Consider the following 24,150-nt stretch of genomic DNA (forward strand, 5'->3'; position numbering starts at 1 on the left):
CATTCTGAACTGCCTGTGACATCATCTGTTTGTAATACTAGCACCTTCAAATCAACATATCTAAAACTAATCTGCTGCCCCAAATCAGCTATTCCTGCTTACTCTCCTCTATAAGTTATAAAATCACTCCCCTCACCCCCCTCAGTTACCCTGGCTCCAATTTACAGCTACCCTTGACTCTTTATCCTAGGAGTCTGCATTCAAACAGCTGCCAAATCCTATCATTGCTCTTCCCTAACTAAATCTTTGTCATCCTTTCAACGGACCCTTCAACCATAAGAGTTTTCCTCTCACAACTGAGAATAATATCAATATTAGGTCTTGGCTTTCCCTCGTTTGGAGGCTTTGAGAAGACAACACATAAAAAATGTAAAAAATTCAAATCACAAAACAAAATAAGGTCTTATTTTTATTTTTTCTCCTGCTAACTTTCCCTAATGTAAAACAAAACACCCCAAACTGGAATAGCTATATTTTCTCAGCAGATGCCACTCTAATAGAATAACTGAAGGGTTGTTCTGTAAGTGAAATAACCTGCTGCTGCACTGGTTCTGAAGAACAACACTGCCATGTCCTCCTCTCTGAGCTTAGTATAAAGCTAATATCTTATTCTGGGGAACAAATGACTTTGATCATACTAGTGCTGAATCTTGTACAATGGCTTTTCAATCATAAGGCTTGTTTTGTTTCTATGAAAATCCAAAACTAACAATTAAGCCCTTGAGGCTTTTTTAGTTGCATAGTCCATTTACAGTAGCTACTAGTCACATGTAGCTATTTAAATTTAAGATGATTAAAGTTAAAAATTTAGTGTCTCAATTACACTAGTTAAATTTCAAAGGTGCCATAGTCACATGTGGCTGCTGGGTACCATGATGGACAATGCAAATCTAGGATTTTTCCATCATCGCCAAAGGTTCTATGGTACAGCACTGCTCCATAGCGTTATCAGTCCTGATTCTAGTTACTGGGCTGATGAAAAGATACAAAATGGCTAAAAATTCAGGAGTAAAATAAGCACAATAAACATGTACTAAGCTTACTTCATAGATATAAAAATTGATTTGAATATTGAAACTGAAAAAACCCCACAGTAAAATAAATGAACTACAAAGGCAAGTTGGAGAAGATACTGTTCTTCAGTCTTAATTTTTTAAAATGTTTTTGTTGGTTTCAGAGAGAGGAAGGGAGGGGGAGAGAGAGAGATAGAAACATCAATGATAAGAGATAATCATTGATTAGCTGCTTCCATTGATTGAGGATTGAGCTCAAAACCTGAGCATGGGCACTGGTTCATGGGTTGATACTCAACCACTGAGCACACCGGCTGGGATCTTGTCTTAATTTGATGACAATGTTCAAATAACTAAAAATTCAAATAAGTAAGAAATCTCATAATTTCAATCAAGAACAAATTGTAACTATATAATAGGAACTGTTACTTTCTACATGTCAGTTCTATATGTTCTAAGAGATATTTTCCAAGGGTGATCTCAAGAATGCTACCATAAGGGAAGTATCTTTTTTCAGATACGTTATAGCTGAAAGAAGTTATGCTTGAAATATATCAGTTGAGAGTATGCCTAATTATCTGCTGGAAACCAAAACACTGAAAGGATAAAGATAAATTATATTTAGAAAATTGCTTATTTTGACACTTAACAGATAAACAATTTACCAAATCACTTTATATAAATTAATCTCAATAGAAAATTAAGAAACTTACAAGTTACAAATTCTTAAAATTATGTCTTTAGATGTAATCAGTAAATTACTTGCCCTGAAAATGCTGAATGCCAAAAATAATTGCTGCATTTAAAGCTACTAAATACTTTCAAATAAATTATCAAACTTAATTTTACTTTTCGTCAGTTTATTTCATTAAAAATGGAAAAGTAAAGAATACAGTCTATTCATTAAAATATCAATATCAAAGCTTATGAATTTACTAGTAGCCTGGTGCACGAAATTTGTGCACATTAAAAGGGAATTAATTGCCCTAACTGGTTTGGCTCAGTGGATAGAGCATCAGCCTGCAGACTCAAGGGTCCCAGGTTCGATTCCAGTCAAGGGCATGTACCTTGGTTGCAGGCACATCCCCAGTGGGAGGTGAGCAGGAGGCAGCTGATCGATGTTTCTCTCTCATCGATGTTTCTAACTCTCTATTCCTCTCCCTTCCTCTCTGTAAAAAATCAATAAAATATATTTTAAAAAATGCAGACTCCTGGGCCTCACCTCAGAATTACTGAATCATAATACAAGCCCAGAAATATGCATGATAACCAGTTTTCCAGGTGACACTGATGTATAATAAAGTTTGAAAGGCAGAGTTCTGCAGTATTTAAAAAAAAAAGTCAAAAGGGTATATATTTTTCATTTTTACCTCCCTTCACAATTATTTAGAAAACATCTTTCTCTCCAATCACACATTAAGCTCTCTAAAAACTAGGGCATATTCTGTATACCTTTTTTAAAAAGTATGATTTTATTGATTTTTTTGAAATAGAGGAAGGGAGAGGAATTGAGAGATAGAAACACGGATGAGAGAGAAACACTGATCAGCCGCCTCCTGTACTCCACTCCACTTACTGGGAATCTAGCCTGCAACCCAGGCATGTGACCTAACCAGGAATTAAACCAATCTCTTCTTGGTTCATGGGTTGATGCTCAACTACTGAGCCATACCAGCCATGCTGTATACCTTTTTATTGTTCAAAAATCCTAGAAGGTAGCCCTGGCAGAGTGGCGTTACTTGGAGCATCATCCTATACACTAAAAGGTCTCAGGTTTGATTCCTGCTCAGGGCACATAGGTTGAGGGTTAGACCCTTGGTCAGGGCATGTACAAGAGGAAGCTTATCGATGTTTCTCTCTCTCTCTGCCTCTCTCTAAAACAAAAAATCAGCCCAACTGGTGTGGCTCAGTGGTTGAGTGCCAACCATGAACCAGGAGGTCACAGTTTGATTCCTGGTCAGGGTACATGCCCGGGGTGTGGGGTTGATCCCCAGTAGGAGGCATGCAGGAGGCAGCCAATTAATGATTTTCTTTCATCATTGATATTTCTATCTCTCTTTCCTTCTCCCTTCCTCTCTGAAATCAATAAAAATATATTTAAAAGAAAAGAAAAAGAATAAGAATAAACATATCCTCGGGTAAAGATTACAAAACCCTAGAAAGTAAATATTAACTGTAAAATAAAATAATTTCATAAAATAACCATCTTGTCCTATGTGCACATTCTAACTGATAACACCTATAGGTTAACATGCAATGTTCAAGTTATATATTTGATAAATTCATTTAAATTTATACAGTCTTTTTTGTTAATTTAATTTTTTTATTGTTTAAAGTATTACATAAGTCTCCTTTTTCCCCCATAGACCTCTCCCCAGCCATCCCCACTCCCCAGCACATGCCCTCACAACCCCACCCTCCGTCTGTGTCCATTGGTTATGCTCATATGTATGCATACAAGTCCTTTGGTTGATCTCTTACCCCCTCACCCTCAACCTTGCCTCTGACGTTTGACGGTCTGATGGATGTTTCTCTGTCTCTGGTTCTATTTTTGTTCATCAGTTTATGTTGTTCATTATATTCCACAAATGAGTGAGATCATGTGATATTTATCTTTCTCTGACTGGCTTATTTCACTTAGCATAATGCTCCCCAGTTCCATCCATGTTGTTGCAAATGCTAAGAATTCCTTCTTTTAAAAAAACAGAAACACCAATAAGAAAGGATACATACACCCCTATGTTCATAGCAGCACAATTTATAATAGCTAAGATTTGGAAACAGCCTAAGTGCCCAGCAGATGAGTGGCTTAGAAAACTGATACATCTACACATTGGAATACTATGTTGCTGTATATAGCAAGTCTTATCTATCATAAAGAGTAGAGCAAAAAATATTGTAGCTATCTTTTAAATTCAATATTAAAGAGAAAAAAGTAATTTCCTGATTAAATATTATGAAGTACCTCTGTCCTATAAAGAAACCCTGGAATGGCTGCTATAGCATGAAGGAATGTGCTATGGAGACAGCTATACTATCTTCATTCATTTTCAGATGGTATATATCTATGTCTACACATCTGAGTTCTTATTAGCCACCTACCCAGACATTATTATTCCCTTGGCAGTTTAGCCACAGCTTCTATGGGTAGCTCATATATTAAATCTATGAACTCTTGTTTTTATCTCAATGTACCTTTAATTTACTATCCCATTTAATTTACCATCTCATTTGAATTTCCTCTGTGCACTATTCTTCACTTAAATTATTTGTCCTACTCTTATTACGTCAAACTCTTGAATTTTTACAAATACATGTTTACTATTAAAATAAACAAAAGACAATGAAGAGAAGTAGATGGTAATAATAATTTCCAGAAATTCCACTACTAGAAATTAATACTTTAATTTTGGAATACATCCTTCTGTCTATATCTTTTTACTTTTTTAAGTGCAAATAAAAACTTCACACCTTTAGGGGAAAAAATCCCTATTATGGACCTCTGTTCTCTTCAATATGTAGATCTACATCCTAAGAGGCATCCAGTACTTCATTGTATTTATGTCAAATCATTCGTTAAACCAAATTCCTTCTTTAACAGTAACCTCCGAGTATTAAGCATTTACTGATACTTTAAAGATATGAGATGATTCAACTGGAAATTAACCCTATGCTGAGATAAGGCTCATTCAAGGAGAAAATAAATATAGAAAAGAACAAAAGAAGATTACAACGGATAATGTATTATATTTCAGTTCTTAGTGCAGCACTGGCCCTGACCTTCACTGAAGGCTGGGTGGCCCCACAGTGAGAGCAATGGCTGTGCCTCTGCAGTGGGTGTGGCTGCAATAGGGAGCAAGGCCGCAGGCTGTCCCCAGAGTCTTTTAAGTGATCCTTAGACCCCAAATTACAGGCACCAGCTAGGGAAAAAATGCACAAATTGTGGTTTTGTTTTTAATCTTGTTATTGCTCCCAGTGTGCCAGAAATAATTGTTTAAATATAAGCAAGAATGACCCATCATTTTGTCAGTATTTTTATTTTTTTATGAGAGAACTGCAACCAGCACTAGGCAACTTTCTTCCCTAAAAGTATTTCTATTAACCTAAAGATATTACCACTTATTAATTAAGGGAAGGAATTGTATAGCATTTTGAAATACTCAAGATAAAAAGTGCTGTTTACACACACACACACACACACACACACACACACACACACAAAACCCCATATTATACTAGCTTAATCAGTCAAGCAAAAACTGACAGGAAATATTCGTATACCTTACTTTGCCATACTGCTATTTTAGACCATGAAAATGCTTTTTAAAATTTCCTTTTTTATGAGTCTCAAAGTCAAAAGCTGACTGCCCATTGCCATGGAGACGGTTCTATTTAAGGTACTATATTAGTTCTCTCCTCACAGAAAAAGGATAGGAAAGTGGTCAATAGAAAAACATCACTCTCCGGGGTTTAGAATTAAGTACTATATATGCTTCTGGGGCAGCTGACATATAAGGAATTTGAAAGTGGGGTTGGGGGCATAATTTAATACAGTCCCTTACCTTTCATGAGTAAGACCAACAGAGGTTAAATTTTAATATTAAGCTAGAAGCAATATGAGGAAAACTCTCATTACCTCAAAATTACATGCAACCAAATAGTAAAAAGAAATTACTTATATTCAGTATCCTAGATAGAACTGCAACAAACTGAAATAATCTCTCCTTTTCACGAGCAATCTTTTATCCCTTTGCTTTATCTAAGGTCCATATGATATTCATTCCTTAGGTTTGTTCTGTTTTAATTTTCAGGCTTCCTGATGTGCCTGACACTCCATTTGTAATTGTAACTGAAGAGTAAGCTACCAATTTACAGGTGAAAAAGAATATCCATAATTTACATGCATATTTAATATTGTCTAAGAGACTCAGTACAATAAAAAAGATCCCACAATGTATCAATACTAAAACTATCTTTAGGACAGACATTATCGTTTATTCTGTTTAAGAAAAAAAATCCTTGAGAGGAATAAATTGCCAGTTAGATAAATAGTCACTGTGATGTACTAGTAAATTAAGCGACTGTTACAACAGGTCGACCAGTTGCTATGATGTGCACTGACCACCTAGGGGAGATGCTCAATGCAGGAGCTGCCCCCTGGTGGTCAGTGCATTCCCACAGCCAACCTCCTGCAGTCCCTCCCCCTGGCCGGCTGCCGATTGGGACTGGGTGAGACAGCCCCGATGGCCCTGATCGCTAGCCAGGCCAAGGGACCCCACCTGTGCACAAATTCATGCACCAGGCCTCTAGTATAGTCAATAATATTGTAATAATATGTATGGTGTCAGATGGGTACTAGCACGAAAACACTTTTATGTAAACAAGCAATTCCAAGAAAAACTATCACTTGATTTCAGTCATAACCAAGCTTTCAAAGCCCATCTCTCTTCTTATTCCTTAAGCTAAAGTTTAGAATCTAGCAACAATAAAATAAGACATATTTTTCTTAAGGTTAGAACATATTATACCTGAAGGTCCCAATTTATAATTATTTTTTAAAAAACAGGCTAAAGGAATCTTGAATCTCCCTGATTCTAGAGCTGGTACTGCCATTATTATCTATAAAGAGTACTGTATTGTTTTAATTTCCTTTTTTCACTATATTGCTCAAATAATTGACAATGCATACTGAAAATAAAATGGATATACATAATTTTGACTTGAAGAAGCATTTGGTTAACAATCCTGCAACAGTGGTTCTACTTTCTCACTTGAGAGCTTATTAAAATACCTATTAATGGGCCCCGCCTCCAGAATTTCTGATTCAGCAGGTTTGGGGTGGGTCCAAAATTCTGCATTTCTAACAAACACCCACGTTGTGCTAATGCTGCTGGTTCCAGGACCACACTTCAAGAACCACTGTCCCAGGCATTAAATAAGCTTATTAGTCTATAGAAATTGTTATTCCTGGTTAATAAATTACTTCAATTTTTCCCAAAATGAACCACTTTCAATTAAACAATAGCTCTAGTCTCTAGGAGAACAAACAGCCAATTTGAAAAGGATATTAATTCAATAAAAAAACCCCAAGTTAATTCCTAAAAATTGCTATCCAGTGGTTGGAGAACTGCTGTGAGTTACAATGATATTCAGGGAAATAAACCCCTGACCAGCAGTAAATGCCTATGTCGCCTGTGAATTCAACTGGCCTTGAAAAGCAAGTATCTACTATAAAATTTTGAGGAGGAATTTAGTCTTTGAATGTAAATTTTTCTTAGAAATAACTGTAAAGCAATTATGCATTATATGTGTTCCAGAAGAAGGCATGTACCAAATTTCTGTGAGTCCAGTCTAACTTCCAACTGGCTTACATCTTTATTTTAGAAATTCCTTATCTTAAATTCATCTACAACCATTGGAAACACCACATTACATTTTAGTTTTCAAGTGCTCTACAACTCATCAAATAGTTAATTATCCATAAACACTAAAATGCATTAAAATGACTATAAAGATAGAATAAAAGGAAATGGCTTTGTAGAACAAGCACTCTTCTTTTACGGTCATGAAATGCATACCTGCCACTGAAAAAGTAATGGAGGAGTTCTAGAGGACAAATTACTTTGTTTTTATGACATCAGAATAACATTAATGAATGGTAACAGTGTCTTAGTAAAAACTAGAATTAACAAATGCACACTGCCACAAAAGGTTCAAATTTTAGAGGCACTAATATTAAAGAAGTAACATTCTGTAACACATTGGTGGCAGGATCCTAAGTTAATTTCTTACTTGGTATTTTTCAAAATCCAATTGTTTCTAAAAATATCTGAAGTTAAATGGAGTTTTCATAAAGGTAATCATTAATGATCCATTCTTTCCATTTGCCATTGTGGCAGATATGTTCTCTGCAATAGCTTTAATAAAGACCAATAGTAAAGGACAGAAGAGAAAAAAACACATCAATGAAAAATAAGATATTTTATAATAATTTATACTAATGGCTGCTTATACATCATGGGAATTTGCTTTTTAAAATATAGTGCATCAGATTAGTGATTATTTCATAAAAGAAGAATGATCATCTCTATCAATGAATGTGTTATATACTCTTAATTCTCCCATATATAATCACTAGAGGCCCGGTGCACAAATTCGTGCACAGCTGGGATCCCTCAGCCTGGCTGGTGATTGGGACGGCCAGGCGGGGCCGGCCAGCTGGGCGGAAGGACCATGGCCAGCCAGGGGAGGGACTGCAGGAGTTTGGCCAGCCACAGGAGGTTGGCTGTGGGAGCACACTGACCACCAGGGGGCAGCTTCTGTGTTGAGCATCTGCCCCCTGGTGGTCAGTGTGCATCATAGCTACCGGCCGGTCGTCTGGTCGTCCAGTCATTAAGGTTGCTTAGGCCTTTATATATATAGATAATATACAATCATAACAGGAGTTGGTCAAAAGAACTCCCTACAGATCTAGTTTGAACCACACATTATGAAAATGCATAGTTGTCAATCTTCATTTCAACGAAAATTCCGATTGAACAGGGTTTGAACCTTGAACAATGCACTGCCTGCGTCACTGCTCTGGTTGTCATTAGATCTCAATCATGGAAACATATACTGATACTTTTACAAATGTGCAACCCAGATAAATGGTCCCATATTATACTTACTGGTTAAGTGCTCAGTGTGAAATTTTTAAATCTCATCTCCATAAAAATATTTCGAGTAACTATCGATTTCCCATTTTAAAATTACTGACAGCCATCACTTCTGCTCATTAGAGATGTCTGCTTCTACTGAATTATACCATCCCCTCATGCAAAAGATCCAACACCAACATTCATGTATCTCTGTCTTCAGGTATATCCTACCCTTGATAGCTCCTAAGTATGTGTTTGGTTCACTTATTACATAGTGGCATTTCTTGAGTGCCACTACATTAATATTGGTTGAGGAAGTCAGTTATGGAATTAGGCCTTCAAGGGAATAAGACAATTATTTACTGTAGAAAAACTACTCTGCCTATCTGTAGTCACAGAATGTCTATAGAACTACTGCATATTATTTTCACCAGAGACCTCAAAAACAACATGGATAACAGAGTTCTGTAATCCTAACATGGGGACTCTGACCAGCATAAAACAGTCTGATTCTTGAGGGATTCATTTTGTGCTAGGACATATCAATCCAAACCCTTCATATAAATTAGGTTTTGGGAAAGAGTACAAATGTAACTTTCTATCCAAATTATATGGTATTTATCCAGGTGCTATGTAGATAGGTCACTCAAATGAAAAGTTTTAACAAATGACAGTGTTTATCATATAATTGCCTTTTGATTAATTTTGCACACCAATAAAAGTATAATTAGAATGATACAGAAAACCTTTTTTAAAAATAGGTACTATAACTATCTATATTTTAATATGAGCAAAACACAATTTAGGAATATCACATACCCTAGGCCTCTCACGCCAAAATCATTGCACGTTCTTTTATTCCAGGAGGTCAGCAAACTATGGACTGCTGGCCAAATCCAGCCTCTTTTTACACTACCTGAGAGCTAAGATTGAATTTTGTATTTTTAAGTGATTGAAAAAGATGAGAAGAATGTTTATGAAAACTATATGAAAGTTTCAGTGTCCATAAATAAAGTTTTATTGGAACAAAGCCACATCCCTTCTTTAATGAACTGATTATGGCTGGTTTCATATACAAAGGCAAACTCGAGTAGGTGTCACAGAAACAACTGTTTAGGCCGTACTTCAGGCCTGAACCCTGAAATTATTTACTATCTAGCTCTTTACAGAGAAAGTTTGCCAAATCTATTCTCTACTCTTTGTTAAGTGAGGGGCATAATCTTGAAGATCTCTTTGTGAGATCCAGGTGTATGCTGCAACTCACCACACTGCTTGGGCAAGAACCCTGATGTCCTCACTGTCTGTGTTCTTTCAGTGCCTAACATTAATGTTTGTTGAATGACTAAATAAATGAATAAAACATTCACATAGTGTATGCGTGGCTGGTTTATAAATGTGTACAGCCTTTACATTTCTCGATTGCTTAAGAATATGAAGGCCATTAAAGGGTAAGAGCATTGAGACATAGAATAGGCATGTAATGGCAATCTATATATTTTTACCAAAAACAGAGAGAACTGTTTCTACATTCTCATTTACCAAAACATATTTTCCTTTGTTTTTTAAGGGCACTAAATACTAAATAGGTATCTTGCATAATCAAAAGAATACTTATGAGTTCATGCTAATCTTGGGTGTTCAACAACCAATACACTTTGCCTAAAGAATATTAGAAACTGTACCTTGTAGTTATTGTAAAGCTACACAATATAAAACCAGGGGCCCAGTGCAAAAAAATTCATGCACCTTGAAAGGAACTGGGCCGCAAGGATGCGGTGGGCACAGGGGCGGGTCTCTGCCCATCCTCCACACGCCCATGTGGCCCCTCCCCCCGTCTGCCTGCAGCCCCACTCCCGCTGCCACCACTCCCATGCGCTGCCGGGGGCGCCGGTCCCACTCGCACCCACTGACAGCATGGAGAGATTGGGGCTGGCGCCAGCAGTGGGTGCAACAGCAGTTGCTGCCCGGATCACCCCTCAGGAGGCAGGTGAGGTGGAGAAGCCCCGAGGAGCAATCGAGGCTGGCAGCTGCTGCTCACACCTGCTGACAGCGCTGAGCCACCGGGCCAGCACCAGGCACTGGCAGTGGGTGTGAGCAGCAGCTCTGGCACTGGCAGCGGGTGTGAGTGGGGCTGGCACTGGCAGCAGGTGTGAGCACCGAGCAGGACTGCAGTGTGTGGGAGCAAAGAATTTTTAGTAACCACCAGAGGCTTGCCCTGATTACAGCGACTGGCACCTCGCCCTGATTTGGAGCTTCCACTCACCTGCTCCACCATCCCACCACAGCCGAGGCTCACCATGTTGCATGCGCGCCCCCTGGTGGTCAGTGCATGTCAAAGCGACCGGTTGTTCGGTTGTCCTGCCATTTGGTCTATTTGCATGTTAGGGTTTTATATAAATAGATGTCTCAAAAGACTACAGATCATACTCCATTAGAAAATAAAACAACACAAATGGGTGTTCTATACCCAAACTAAATATTCACTAATTTTATGTAATATATTATACAAAAGGTTTTGATAAAATAGTTTTCACATTACTTGGGGCTCAGTGCTAAGGTACCTTTAGGTTAGGCAATTTTGTTTTGTTTTCATTCTTTTTTTAGTGGAATAAATTTGCTAGGCTTGTTTTCCTTTATTAATTTATACCCAAAATTAAGTTATGCATGTTAAATTCCTTATTTCATATAAAAAGAAAACTTCCTACGGGGTTAAAATTGATTATTTTTTTCATTTATATTACCTTAAAGACAATGATAGGTAGCAAAAAATTCGGCATCTAGTTTAAAATGCTGGGCCAGAGGCTTAGTACAAAGTGAACAAGGATAAGCCAGCTTGATGTTGGCCCTTGATTATCCCAACACCCTGATTATCACCCAATTTTTATCCCTTTCTTCATTTCAACTCCTCTTTGAATACTGAATGCAACTGCATTAACAGTTTTCCTATTAGACACAACAATAACCAAACATATCCTCAGAGTGAATAAATTAAAAAGGTTTTTGACAAAATCACCACGCTTTTTATAGTGTTAAATATAACAAATTAAGAAAGATAGCCTCCAGTGAATCAATTACTTAGATTTCAAGATGCATTTTCCCCTGGAAACAATGTTGTACCTAGTGGTTAGGTTTCCAGGCTAATCAGTAAATGCCTATTGACTATTATCTGTCATATTAATAATTCTCTGGAATTTAACTAGATATTTCACTGTGTTTCCATGGAAAACTCTCAAGAGTTCTAATTTACATGTAGCAGAACCACATCTCCCAACCATATACCCTTTGTAAGACTAGAAACTCTTCTCTAGTTGTAGTAATTATTATAGAAGCTGTAAGTAGAAAAAGGCCTATGGAAGGATACCAGTCCCAGGATTTCCTTCCTTTACCACTATTTTTGCCTTACACAGAAAGCAAAAATGAATGGTGGAAATGAGCATTCATATTGCTTATCTTCATAAATAAATCATTTTTACTGCAAAAACTTTACTAGAAAGCGAGGGCGTTTCTTAGAGGTCCCATTCAAAAGACAATATTAAACTCAAAATGTTTCCAGACAGTGTCTTATACAACAGATACTATAGCAACACTGATCAATGCTATGAACTAATAAATGACTGATTGGCAAAAAGAAGAAGCCAAAATTTGCTGGGAAATTAGGAAAAGTATATTCTGGTATTAGGAAAGAATGGCCACATCATTAACAACAGACTTACATAGATAAAAGAGCTAGCTAGAGGGGTCAAATTGTGCAATGAGAACTTCAATTTGCTTCTCAATTAACTTATTATAGATAGAAAAATTTGCATTTCTAATGTAAAAATAAAGTAGAAAATATCTGAATTTGAAATCACTCCTATTATTCTCTCAATTAGGTCCTATTAAGTTTAGTTAATTTTACATTTTATATCTTTACATTGTATAAAAGAAAAACATGTATAATGTAAGGCAATACAGTGTTTATACCTGTAAAATGAGCCAGGCTTTGAAACTCAGGTTTCAAAGTTCTGCCACTTATTGGTACTCTGACCTTAGGCAAGTAACTGAAGTTCTCTGAGCCCTAGTTTCTTCATCCACAAAATGTAATAATTTTTCATAGGTTCATAATAAGTAAATGTGATACACAAGTAGGGCTTAAATACTTAGCACAGTCTATGGCACATAAGAAGTAGGGAAGCTACTGTTGTTATTGATATTATAAAATGCATTTCAAAGCTAAGAGTTACAGTACCAGAGAATTACAATAATATGCCACAAAGTCTAGCTTTAGTTAGCCATGAGGTACATCTTATGCATCTCCATTATTTGGAAAGACATTTCATTTCTTCTACTGACTAGTTCCATCTTTGCAATAGAGGAAGATGTAAAAATAAAATATCTGGAAACAAGAACATATACTTCCATTACAAGTAGCTACTAATTAGTAGAGAAAATAAGTCTTACACAAATATATACTTTATACTTGTTAAGAAATCTCTGGTTCAAGAAAAATCACCCCAAACCAGCCATTTTTATAATTGGTCATACTTATTCAAATATATACTTAATACATTTGTTATGAAACATAAAGCTAAATGCCTGCCATTCCTTTCAGAAGCTTTGAGCAGCAAAATACAAGGTATTTCAAACCATCATTGAATAACCCATAATATTCACGTGTCCCTCAGGAGGCAGTCAATATCCTGGCCCACAGAGGAATGAATGACTCACTTCTGGGTGAATTTAAAAAGTAAAGGCTAGCTAAGAGGTAGTCCAAGCCTATGAACAATTCTCTGGTTCAGTTACCAAGGGAGTGCCTGCTGGCCAAGGATATCACAGCTGGCTTGGGATACTTCCAAAGTAAAGGACTTGGGGGGTAAGGAGGAGGGGAGGTGGAAGAGGAAATGGTTTAGACAGAATTCTATGGGGAAGTGAACCTTAGGAGATGGCCTACAGAAAATCTTGGAAGTTTGAAGGTATGCCTTGAACTACTCTGAAACAGCCATCCCTTACAGAATACTAGAAGATTCCATGAAGCAGAGCGTATGTCCATATAAAAGCAATGGCCATTTTACATTTCTGAGAAGAATCAACAGCCAATGCCAGTATCCTGACCCTCTAAATGGACTAACATTCTTGCTCCCTATCAGAACTTTGTCCAAAATGTGGTATAATATTTAAGTCAAACATTCCCATGGTCACAAATATGACAAAATAATCCTTGCTACTGAACTTCTGAAAGTGTTCCTTATGGATAAAGAGAACAAAATATGGCTGTAAAGAACAGACATACCACATCTGACATATTTTGGAAAATGAGAAAAATTTCATTTTATTGGATTATATTGTATCCAATGTAAATATACTGCTAATATATGTAAGTGCAATACATATTTAAATCAAAATCCTATTTTGCTAAAAATAAATTTTCCATTAACCAGATCCCAAATAAGAGGCAACCTCATAGGGGAACGATATATGCAAACTGTTAATTCTAACTCAATGTACTAAGTGCAATAAATGCAGTATACTTGGGTAGCATGGCAGTCCTGTGAACAGAGGGAGAAGGCAGAGTTTGAAGATTAGAGAAGACTGTCTGGAGCTGTCACAGGGTTTTGAAGAATTTATAGGTACCACTCAGTGCTGTGAGGAACTCTGGCTGAGCAGTTCTTAAATACTGGCTTTGAAACTCCTTCACACTCTTAAGTATTGAAGACCCCAAAAAGCTGTTGGTTATGTGTGGGTTATAACTGCCAATATTTATTTTATTATAAATTAAAACTGAGAAAAATATAAATGTTTGATTCATTTAAATAATCCATTAATGTTAACTTAAGTCACATATTTTTGTACAAATAAATTTTCCAAAACAAAAACAGTAAAGAATGGAGTTTACATTTTTTGCAAATCTCTGTTTAATAGAAGACAGCTGAATTTCATATTTGCTTCTTCATTCAATCTCTTGTGATATGCTTTCAAGTGCAGAAAATATGGCTCCCACAGATATGTAGTTGGAAAACAAAAAAGACAACTGTGAATATTCTTCGATACCACACTGAAACGTGACAAGTAGCTTCTTGAAGGTTAGCTGCCATGTAGAATCTGAAACTCCACCAGTAAACTTAACTTTCTATCCTGTTTTATTAAAATCCATTTGTCTGTCTTATACGTTGAATGGATCTTTTATTTGATCCGTGTATGATTTTGATAAACATTTTCTCAAAAATGAGTCAAGTGATCCTGAAAATTCAAGAAAAACAACTGACATTTATTTCCTGGGATAAAGAAGAATGGTCAGATGGCAAAGATTATGCCCATTGTGCTTACTTGGCTGGTTCTTAGCTGTAAAAGAAAGGCTCTGAGTAGCAATGGCTTTATATATTGATCATCTGGAAGATATTGATTATTAAATTATGCAGATCTTCATAATGTTGACACATTTTGTTATACAGCATCAAAAAAGCATATCCATTAACATCACCGAAGAGAAAGCCTTTAAGAACTGGGAAGCTTTCAGGCTAATGATGGCAGATACACATTTTCCAAAATTCTACTATTTCCTTAAAAGTTTGAATTTCTTCAAGGCAATGAATATTGTCAGTTTTTTCTTTGAATTTTTAGGGTCACGTTATTCTTTTTTAAGATTTTTTTCCTTTTTATTGAATTTATTGGGGTGACACTAGGTAATGAAATTATACAGATTTCAGGTGCACAATTCTACAGCATATCATCTGTACACTGTATTGTGTGATCACCACCCCAAGTCAAGTCTCCATCTATCACCACTCATCCCCTCATACCCTTCTGCACCTTCCCCCACCTGAACTTCCCTGGGCAATCAATCACCACACTGTCCGTGTCCATGTGTTTTTTGAAAATTTTAATCAAATATCCAAAGTTTGTTTTTTTAAATAAAAATGGGGTTACAGTTTGAAAACTTTAAAATTAACATACCATAAAATTAACTTTTTCGTATGTGCAGTTCTGTGTGTCTTAACATATTTGTCTTCCTATCTCCACAGTCACGACATAGCAGTTCCATAGCCCTAGAAAATCCCCTTACACTGCCCTTTTCTAGTCAAACCTTCACCACCAATCTGTCCCTTTAGATTGGCTTTTTCCAGAATGTCATGTACATAGAATCATAGAGGATGTAACATATGGAGACTGGCTTCTTTCAGTGTGTAACATCTTTGAGATTCATATATATTTGCTTTTTATGGATAAGTTTCCATTGTATGGATGTAGTTTGTTTTACATTCACCCACTGAAGGATATGTGTTTCCAGTTTTGGGCAATCTATAATAATAAAAGTGTAATATGCTAATTAGACCGGGTAGCCGAACAACCTTCTGGATGTCCTTCCGGATGAAGCCAGGCTGCGAGGGCCAAGCCCCTTGCATGAATTTCGTGCGTCAAGCCTCTAGTTTTGAATAAAACTGCTATAAACATTTTTTAAAGTGTGGTTACATTTAAAAAGTGGTTAGTTTAGCTTGTAACTAAAACAACTGCTCAAGGGTTTTTTCTATAGAAATGAGGAGTATGCTATGCAATAGAAGTGCTTTATATCCTTCTCATTTTGTCATGCAAGATATTTTTAAAAGATGGACAATCAAGGATTAAGGTATTAACATTTTAAATTTTTACTGCTTCTTCAAGGACACTCTTAAATGTAACTGGCATTTTTTTTCACTGAATATATGGTAGTGAAGAATACAATGATAACTGCTTGGTGCCACTACCTTAACCCCTAGAGATCGCGCTCCTCTGTCTTTCGCCAAAAGTGCGGGAGCGCAATCGCGCTCCTCCTGCAGTGTCACTATTAGATGCTAGTAGTTCACTCTTTATTGACAGATGGCACCTAAGTGCAGAAAACAAATGTAGTAAAGGTTTCTTTAAGTTTTTGAATATGTAACCTCATTTACTTGCGATTCATAATTTTTTTCCTAAACTGCTGTAAAATCAGCTAAAATGCCTTGGCCATTTTAGCATAGTTCCTAGGATACTGGTTGGCACTCAAAGGGTTAACTTACACTATGGGGCCAGCAGAGTTTTACTTCTAATGCTTTTGCACAGTGAAAAAGGCAATAAAGTCTTGGTATGATTATAAAAATAGTTTGACCTCTTGATCCCCAAAGTGTATTGGACATCCCCCCCCAGGATCTGAAGATCATATTTGACAAGTGCTACTTTATCTTATTAAGGAATATAACAAAAACTGTTACAGAGATAATAAAAATAGCCAGCTATATCCTCTCCTTTCCCTCCAGTTATCTGCAATAATGTGTTAGGGTAGCTAAAATTCATACTTCCAACCAATATTACCTGGAGAGTTTTAGGTACTTATAGACATTTCCCAGATGCAAAGCTGGGAGTGGGGATATTCCCCGAAAACCTCAACACTGCAAGAGACAATAGAAGTATGGAAATACGGTTTAGTTACTATAGAAGCAGTAATGAGAATTAAATGGGCATCTTACTAATTATATGGCAAAGTCCATGCCACTTGAATTTTCTCAGTTTGTGACAATCAATTAAGACTACATGAAAACACTCTAAAAACTGTAATGGTCTGGACCCGTGGTCGGCAAACTACGGCTCGCAAGCCACATGCGGCTCTTTGGCCCCTTGAGTGTGGCTCTTCCACAAAATACCACGTGCGGGCGCACACATACAGTGTGATTGAAACTTCGTGGCCCATGCGCAGAAGTTGGTATTTTGTGGAAGAGCCACACTCAAGGGGCCAAAGAGCCGCGTGTGGCTCGCGAGCCGCAGTTTGCCAACCACTGGATAGACCAGCGGTTCTCAACCTGTGGGTCGCGACCCCTTTGGGGGTCAAACGACCCTTTCACAGGGGTCGCCTAAGACCATCGGAAAACACATATATAATTACATATTGTTTTTGTGATTAATCACTATGCTTTAATTATGTTCAATTTGTAACAATGAAAATACATCCTGCATATCAAATATTTACATTATGATTCATAACAGTAGCAAAATTACAGTTATGAAGTAGCAACGAAAATAATTTTATGGTTGGGGGTCCCCACAACATGAGGAACTGTATTAAAGGGTCACGGCATTAGGAAGGTTGAGAACCCGACTCTAGACAAACATAACCCAATCCCTTCAAAAGAGCAAAAAAGGAAGGGATGAAGGCATGGGGGCAAAAGACAGACTTTTACTTTCATAACTTTTTTCCCAAATTAAAATAATTAAAAATTATTTGCTTTACCCTTGATTTGCCCCAACTTCTATTAAACACAACCATCCTTAACTATTAGTCTTTTCAAATTGAGTACCAATTTCCCTCAACTGTTAAAAGTGTCCAAAAGGCAATTTTATTTAATTATTTGAAAAACCAAAAGGTACTCAATGAATTATTATTTAAGTGGGAGTTGGATATAAATATATATATACATACAAATTTTAAAGTATTGATCATTCTAACTAAAAGCATATTTTTACCTCTCATTTACAGGCAATAAGGAAACAGGACAGAAAAGTGAAGACTAACCAAATTACTCAATATGTACTGAAATATATTGCCACCACATACAAATAATTAAGGTATCTGGATAAAAGAAAATTAATAGTTTTGACTTTTTCTTTCTTATATTTATAGTTGTACTTTATGGTTTATAATGTATTTTGACATTCATTACTTCTCTCAAGCTATGCAGCTAACTATAAAGTAAGTAGAAGTTATCAACATTTTACAGAGGAAACTAGATTTCAAGGAAGTTAACTAACCTGCCCAAAATATAAGAACCTACCAAAGACCTAACTGTGAGTACATTTTGTGAATTCCAGAATCACTACATTAGCAGTTATGTTTTAGCAATTTATTTGGTGATGGGGGAAGTGGGAAGAGCAGTGGAATCCCTTTTACAAATGAAATCTTATGTTGAAACTGAACTATGAAGTACATAAATACACAAAACCATTATTTTTATGTGTTTTTGTGACAAAGTAACAACTACTGATAACAGTAACTTTGTGTTCTCACAAGTAAAAATTTAACATAAGTAGATATGTACAGAATTGAATTTTAACCCTGTACCAGAATAATCTTGTAGCAAAAGATAACTTTTTAAACAATGTTAAAATTTGATAAAACATATTTTGGGATAGCAATATTTTTAAATTATAATTTTAAAGTAATTTAAAATATACTTGAAAATTTAATCCAACTCAAGCATTTTTGAACACAAGCATTTTAGGGCTCCATAAAAAACAGCTTGCAAACCATTGCATATTGGATTGCTATCATAAATTCACTGCTTAATTTCTGCTTAGTTCATCCTATATAATAAAAGCATAATATGCAAATAGACTGAACAGTGGAATGACTGGTTACTATGACATGCACTGACAATCAGGGGGGCAGATGCTCAATGTACGAGCTGCCCCCTGGTGGTCAGTGCGCTCCCACAGGGGGAGCGCTCCCCAGCCAGAAGCTAGCTGGAGTTCACAGCTAGCTGGCGGAGTTCACAGCTGGCAAGCATATTCTCTCCTTCCTCCCCTGTAGGCAAGGGGGGGGAGGGGAAGGAACAAGGGGTCTTGGACTGGGAGAGGGTGCAGGTGTGGCTGAGGGACACCCTACCCCTCACTCCAGTGCAAGAATCTTGTGCACTGGGCCTCTAGTTTAAAATAAAACAGTAAAAAACTGCTTTTGACAATCAAAATTATGTACATAAGAAACCTGATTAACCAAGGTAGAATACAACCACTAATCCATAGTCATAGCAATTCTATTCTATTGGTTCAACCATATAAAATTGCTATTAACTGACAAATTTGACTAGAAAAATGAGGTCCATATAGCTCAACCCAATATTTCTCATTTTATTTCATAGTCTCTTCACTTATAAACCCATAAGAAAAGGTGTCAAAATATGTTACTATATAAGCAAAGTGGAAAAACGCAACAAACCAACAAACATATACCACTGGAACTACTGAACATACTAAGAATTTTTAAATGTTTAAACCTTTAACTTATGGTGCAGAGTTTTATTTACTTCAATAGCACTAACTGCTTAATAGCCTATTGTAATAGGCCACCTTTTACTTATTGGAAAATGAGTGGACTGACAGTGACCTACCTTTCTTAATGTAGTTCAGCACTCCACTTTAAAATATTATCTAGTTGCTCCTGGAATTTCTTCAAGTAAAATGTATTACTCTTCAAAAATTCATTAACTTTTCCTTAATATAGGCATTTCCTCTTTTATTAGAAACCTTGTTGAATTATTTCACTGATAACAGAGGAAGTTGGACTTAGTAGGAGTTACAGATTTGAGGGCAGTCTTTTTGTTTTGTTTCCCTCTGTGGTTTACTTCTCCATTCTTTTTACTGACCGAAGGTTACCAAATTATATTCAATATTTTAAGAAGTCTCTTTATTTTGGAGGACACTGAATCAAAATTATAAAGGCACTTCTAAGAATAAATGTGATTCTCATACAATATACAATTCAATTTTCAGATACAGAGTTAAACCAAATTATTTCATGTGAAGGTGAATCCAGTTCCTTTTGAAGATACCCCCAAATCAACACACTTCAACAAATTAAGCCACTTAGAAAAAGGCATCATGCCACCTATAAAGGTGACTCTTCCCCATCATTAATGAGGATTATAACTGCAAAGAATAATTTACACTGGGTGTGCATGAGTTTCATTCTTCCCAACAAAAATTCAAAATGCTATGACTCACTTGGTTATTACTAAACACATTATTAAACAGAAAACAGAATAAATGTGGAGAATCACATTTTGAGGGTTGCAGATGAATTTTATATACTGTGTATCAAAATTTATATATATATACTTTGTATCAAAAAGAAAACCATCTCTTTATTAGAAATAAACTCTTACATGCTTTTAGAATGATAAAGAATTTAAAATGCTAAATACTTGATATTTATTTTTAAAGAGCACTTAAGAATACTACTCTTAAAAAGCTACTTATGTTGCCAAGTCATGTCATAACTGGCTCAAACAATTCCATTTCCATCTAAAGCTATTTCATGCTACTGCATGAATCAATATTAAATATCCCTTGGAGTTGTTAAAAACTGGAATATTGGCAGAGGTATGCATAGTAATTAAACTATAAAAATGGTGAATATCCATTTTCCGTTTACCTTTTTCTTTTAATAATGGCTAGAAATGATGATGTTCTTTCTAGGTAAACAGAAATGGTTTCCTAAAAGCTAAGAGAAAGATATAAAGAATGGTAGTAGCAAAATAAGATGAATCCATAGCCATAGTTCAAACAAAAGAAAAAAAAAGTCCCCTCCATTTTATTAGCCTACCAAATTGACAAAGCCACTAAAAAAAAAAAAAAAAAAAAGCAAAATCAATATAGCTCTCTATCAGTGGCTCTCAACCTTCTGGCCCTTTAAATACAGTTCCTCATGTTGTGACCCAACCATAAAATTATTTTCGTTGCTACTTCGTAACTGTAATGTTGCTACTGTTAAGAATCGTAATGTAAATATCTGATATGCAGGATGGTCTTAGGCGACCCCTGTGAAAGGGTCATTCGACCTCCAAAGGGGTCGCGACCCACAGGTTGAGAACCGCTGCTTCAGTAAAAAAAAAGGTATTTTAACCAGGCTGGAGTTTAATCAAATGTGTATTAAACAACACCTTTTTTTTCACGTTAAAGACATAACTTACCACTTTTACAGTTAGGAAATAATAATTTTTTAAAAAGTTTAGTTCAGTGGACATCTGGCCCTGAAGCGAAAGAGTTAACATTGAACTAAGCAGATCTGCACTTCTGATCCATTACATTTCTCACAAGCTGCCCTACAATGAGCTGAACAAGTATCAACTGTAATTTGATCCCAGAGTTTATGGAAAAAAATAACTGCACATACTCAACGTGAACATTGAATAAAAATCTGTTTCAAGAAAAACATACTCAATAAACACAATTTAAGACATATTTAACTGTTCGATTAACTTCAAATCTGCAATCTCTTTGCCTTCTTCAAGCTCTCCAATAAAATGGGGGGGGGGGGGGACGGAGGGAAGCAGCAGCCCTACTGCAGGGAAAAGAGGCTTGAAAAACAACTTTGATTGGCACTTGGCCTGACCCACAGAGGAAGAAAAACAGTTTTTGGACAAAGAGCGCAAATATTTGAGCTTGCTTACTTATATGCTTGCTTCCTTTCTTTTTCTTTTCTTTAATATATAAAGAGCAATCCCAACTGAACTGTATTTAGAGAAGTGGACTAAAAAACGGTGCCCTATTCATCTTAGTCCTTCAGTCCCGACGCGTTTGCACAACTCAGCAATTTTAATTCATTTGTACTGGGCAAACAGAAGCACCGCCACGAATGTCCGCACTTAACGACATGCAAAAAACAGGGTTTGGGAAAGAATAGATTGATTATGATATTACCCAGTGGCCAGTGTTAAAGTCTGATTAAAAGCTCTTCTCGGTCTAAAGCGACATGCCCGCCCCCCCCCTCCTCCTCCCTCTAACGGAGCGATTAAGCCAAGTAAGCCAAACAATACCGGAGTAAACTTTCCATCAGTCACTCCGGGAAGCAATAAGCTGGTGGTGCGTCCGATTTTTCGGGTCACACGCGAGCGGGGGAGGGGCTGCTAAAAAAGGAATCACTCTCGTTCACCCCCGTCTCCTCCCGCCCCCCCGACCCCCGCCCCATCCCTGCCGGAGGAACTGTAAGGTCGAATAGCATTTCCCATGGGCATAAAGTTCAAGCTGCTTTACCAATTCCTTGCGTGATTGAGTTATAGGCACAAGACGACCATCAGAAAAATGTAAAAAAAAAGGGGGGGGGGAGGTTGTTAAGGGGAGAGAGCACGCCAGGGAGGCAGAAGGGAACCGAGTCAACAAAAACACCCGCAAGAGAGAGCCAACGCGAAGAGGGAGGGAGCCAGGTTCCTCCAGACCAGACCTGGCCGTTCCGACTTCACTCCGGCCTCCATCAACAGCACCGGCAGGAGAATCGAACAGGTCCTCCCCGCACCCTGCCCTGCGCCCGAGGAGCCGGCTGGTTAGGTAAGATGAGCCGAGACACAGCACACAGCACCCCCTTACCAAAAAAATAAAAAGTTAAAAAAAAATCGCCAACCCCTCGGGACCAGAGTCTGTCCCCGCCGAGCTACAAAGCAGCAGCCTCCACCCTGCACCCTCCACCTACGCCCCCTTTCCCGGCCTCGGCGGGGGAAGGTGCCCGGGGTCCCTCGGAGCCTCGCTGCAGGAGCGCGCCCGGCCGGCCGAGCAGCCCGAGCCCAGGCCGGCGGAGAGCGCCCCTCCGCACCGGACCCCAGGCCGAGCCCGTACCTTCCGCAGCACTTTCCGGCAGTTGGTACAGATCAGGTAGTTGGTGGCGGCCGACGGGCTGCTGCCGCCCCGGTTCATCGTGGCTGTGGGCACCGAGGGCGGGCGGGCGGGCCGGGACGGGGCTGTCACTGCGGCCGCCTGGGCCGCTGCAGAGCCGGACGGTCCCCGCGCCGCCGGCCGCGCTCCTCCGGCGGGATATCGGGCTAGGAGGCGAGACGACCCGAGAGCAGGCGGCGCTGTCCGAGGCGACCACCGCGGCGGCTGCCGAAGCGACGGCGGAGACGGCGGCGGCTGCTCCTCACCGGCCCGTTGTTCCACCCGCCCCCATCCTCCAGACCCCCGCCCCCGCCTGGCTAGGACGAGCAGCCGCCACCGCTGCCTCCGCCGCCGCCGCCGCAGCGCCTCAGTGCGGCCCCGCCCCTGCCTCCCCACCACCTTCACCACCTCACGCTCCGGTACCGCCCCCTCCCACCAATCGGACAGCTCCGGCCACGCCCCCGGGCGCTAGCCCGCCGCCTATGAGCAACTACAGCTCGGTCGGGAGCGGCGTCGGCCAATCACAGAGGCCGAGGATGCCTTGAATCTCTGGGCAAGTTAAGTTCATCCCGGCGGCTCAGTACTGAAGGGAGAAGGCGGGTTAGTTAGGCTGTGAGATGGGAGGGGATACAGTTTGTGCTGCTCCGCCAATAGGAGGAAGAAGGTGTGTCATATGCAAATTAACTCGGGAAGCCCAGTCCCTCCCCGCAGCCAAGCCACGCCCCCTTCTCTAGGTCCCTGCAGGAATAGTGAGTGAGATAAATAGCTGGGAGCTAGAGCTTGCTAGTTGATCTAAAACTGAACTAAATATTTCCTGATTTCTTGAGAAAGGTTTGGAAGGTGGCGTGGGGATGGGGAACTAAAATTTTCATACCATCACGTCAATGGGTAGGCTTTCTCTCTGCCCAAATGTTACCTTAGCTGTAAAGAAGACTGCAGTCACGTAGCGCTTTGCATCCAGGGAGCTCTAAGAACTTTATGCATCATTTATCGTGAGTCTCGGTTTGCAAAAGACCAGTTACCTGAGGCAAGGGCGTAAAGTAGGGGATGCTTGAGGCATATTTACACCATTAATCAGTTAAGGGGGGGAAGGACACAAAACCTCTGGTTTCGCGGTTTCCTCTGCATCTGAAGCCCCTTCTCGCAGTCCCCTC

The 24,150-nt window shown here is 38.4% G+C and overlaps 1 protein-coding gene across 1 annotated transcript in view; it reads right to left on the minus strand.

Annotated features, from left to right (window-relative positions):
- SESN3 (sestrin 3) overlaps nucleotides 1–23,359 on the minus strand; it is a 49,671-nt gene extending 26,312 nt beyond the window's left edge. The window contains exon 1 of the mRNA XM_081100143.1: nucleotides 22,961–23,359. Within this exon, the coding sequence (XP_080956269.1) occupies nucleotides 22,961–23,038 (78 nt within the window). The 5' untranslated portion in view covers nucleotides 23,039–23,359. The remainder of the gene's footprint in view (nucleotides 1–22,960) is intronic.
- Nucleotides 23,360–24,150: the final 791 nt, after the last annotated feature.

The sequence above is a fragment of the Myotis nattereri genome (assembly GCF_964212035.1).
Source record: "Myotis nattereri genome assembly, chromosome: 9".
In the NCBI taxonomy this organism is placed as follows: Eukaryota; Metazoa; Chordata; class Mammalia; order Chiroptera; family Vespertilionidae; genus Myotis; species Myotis nattereri.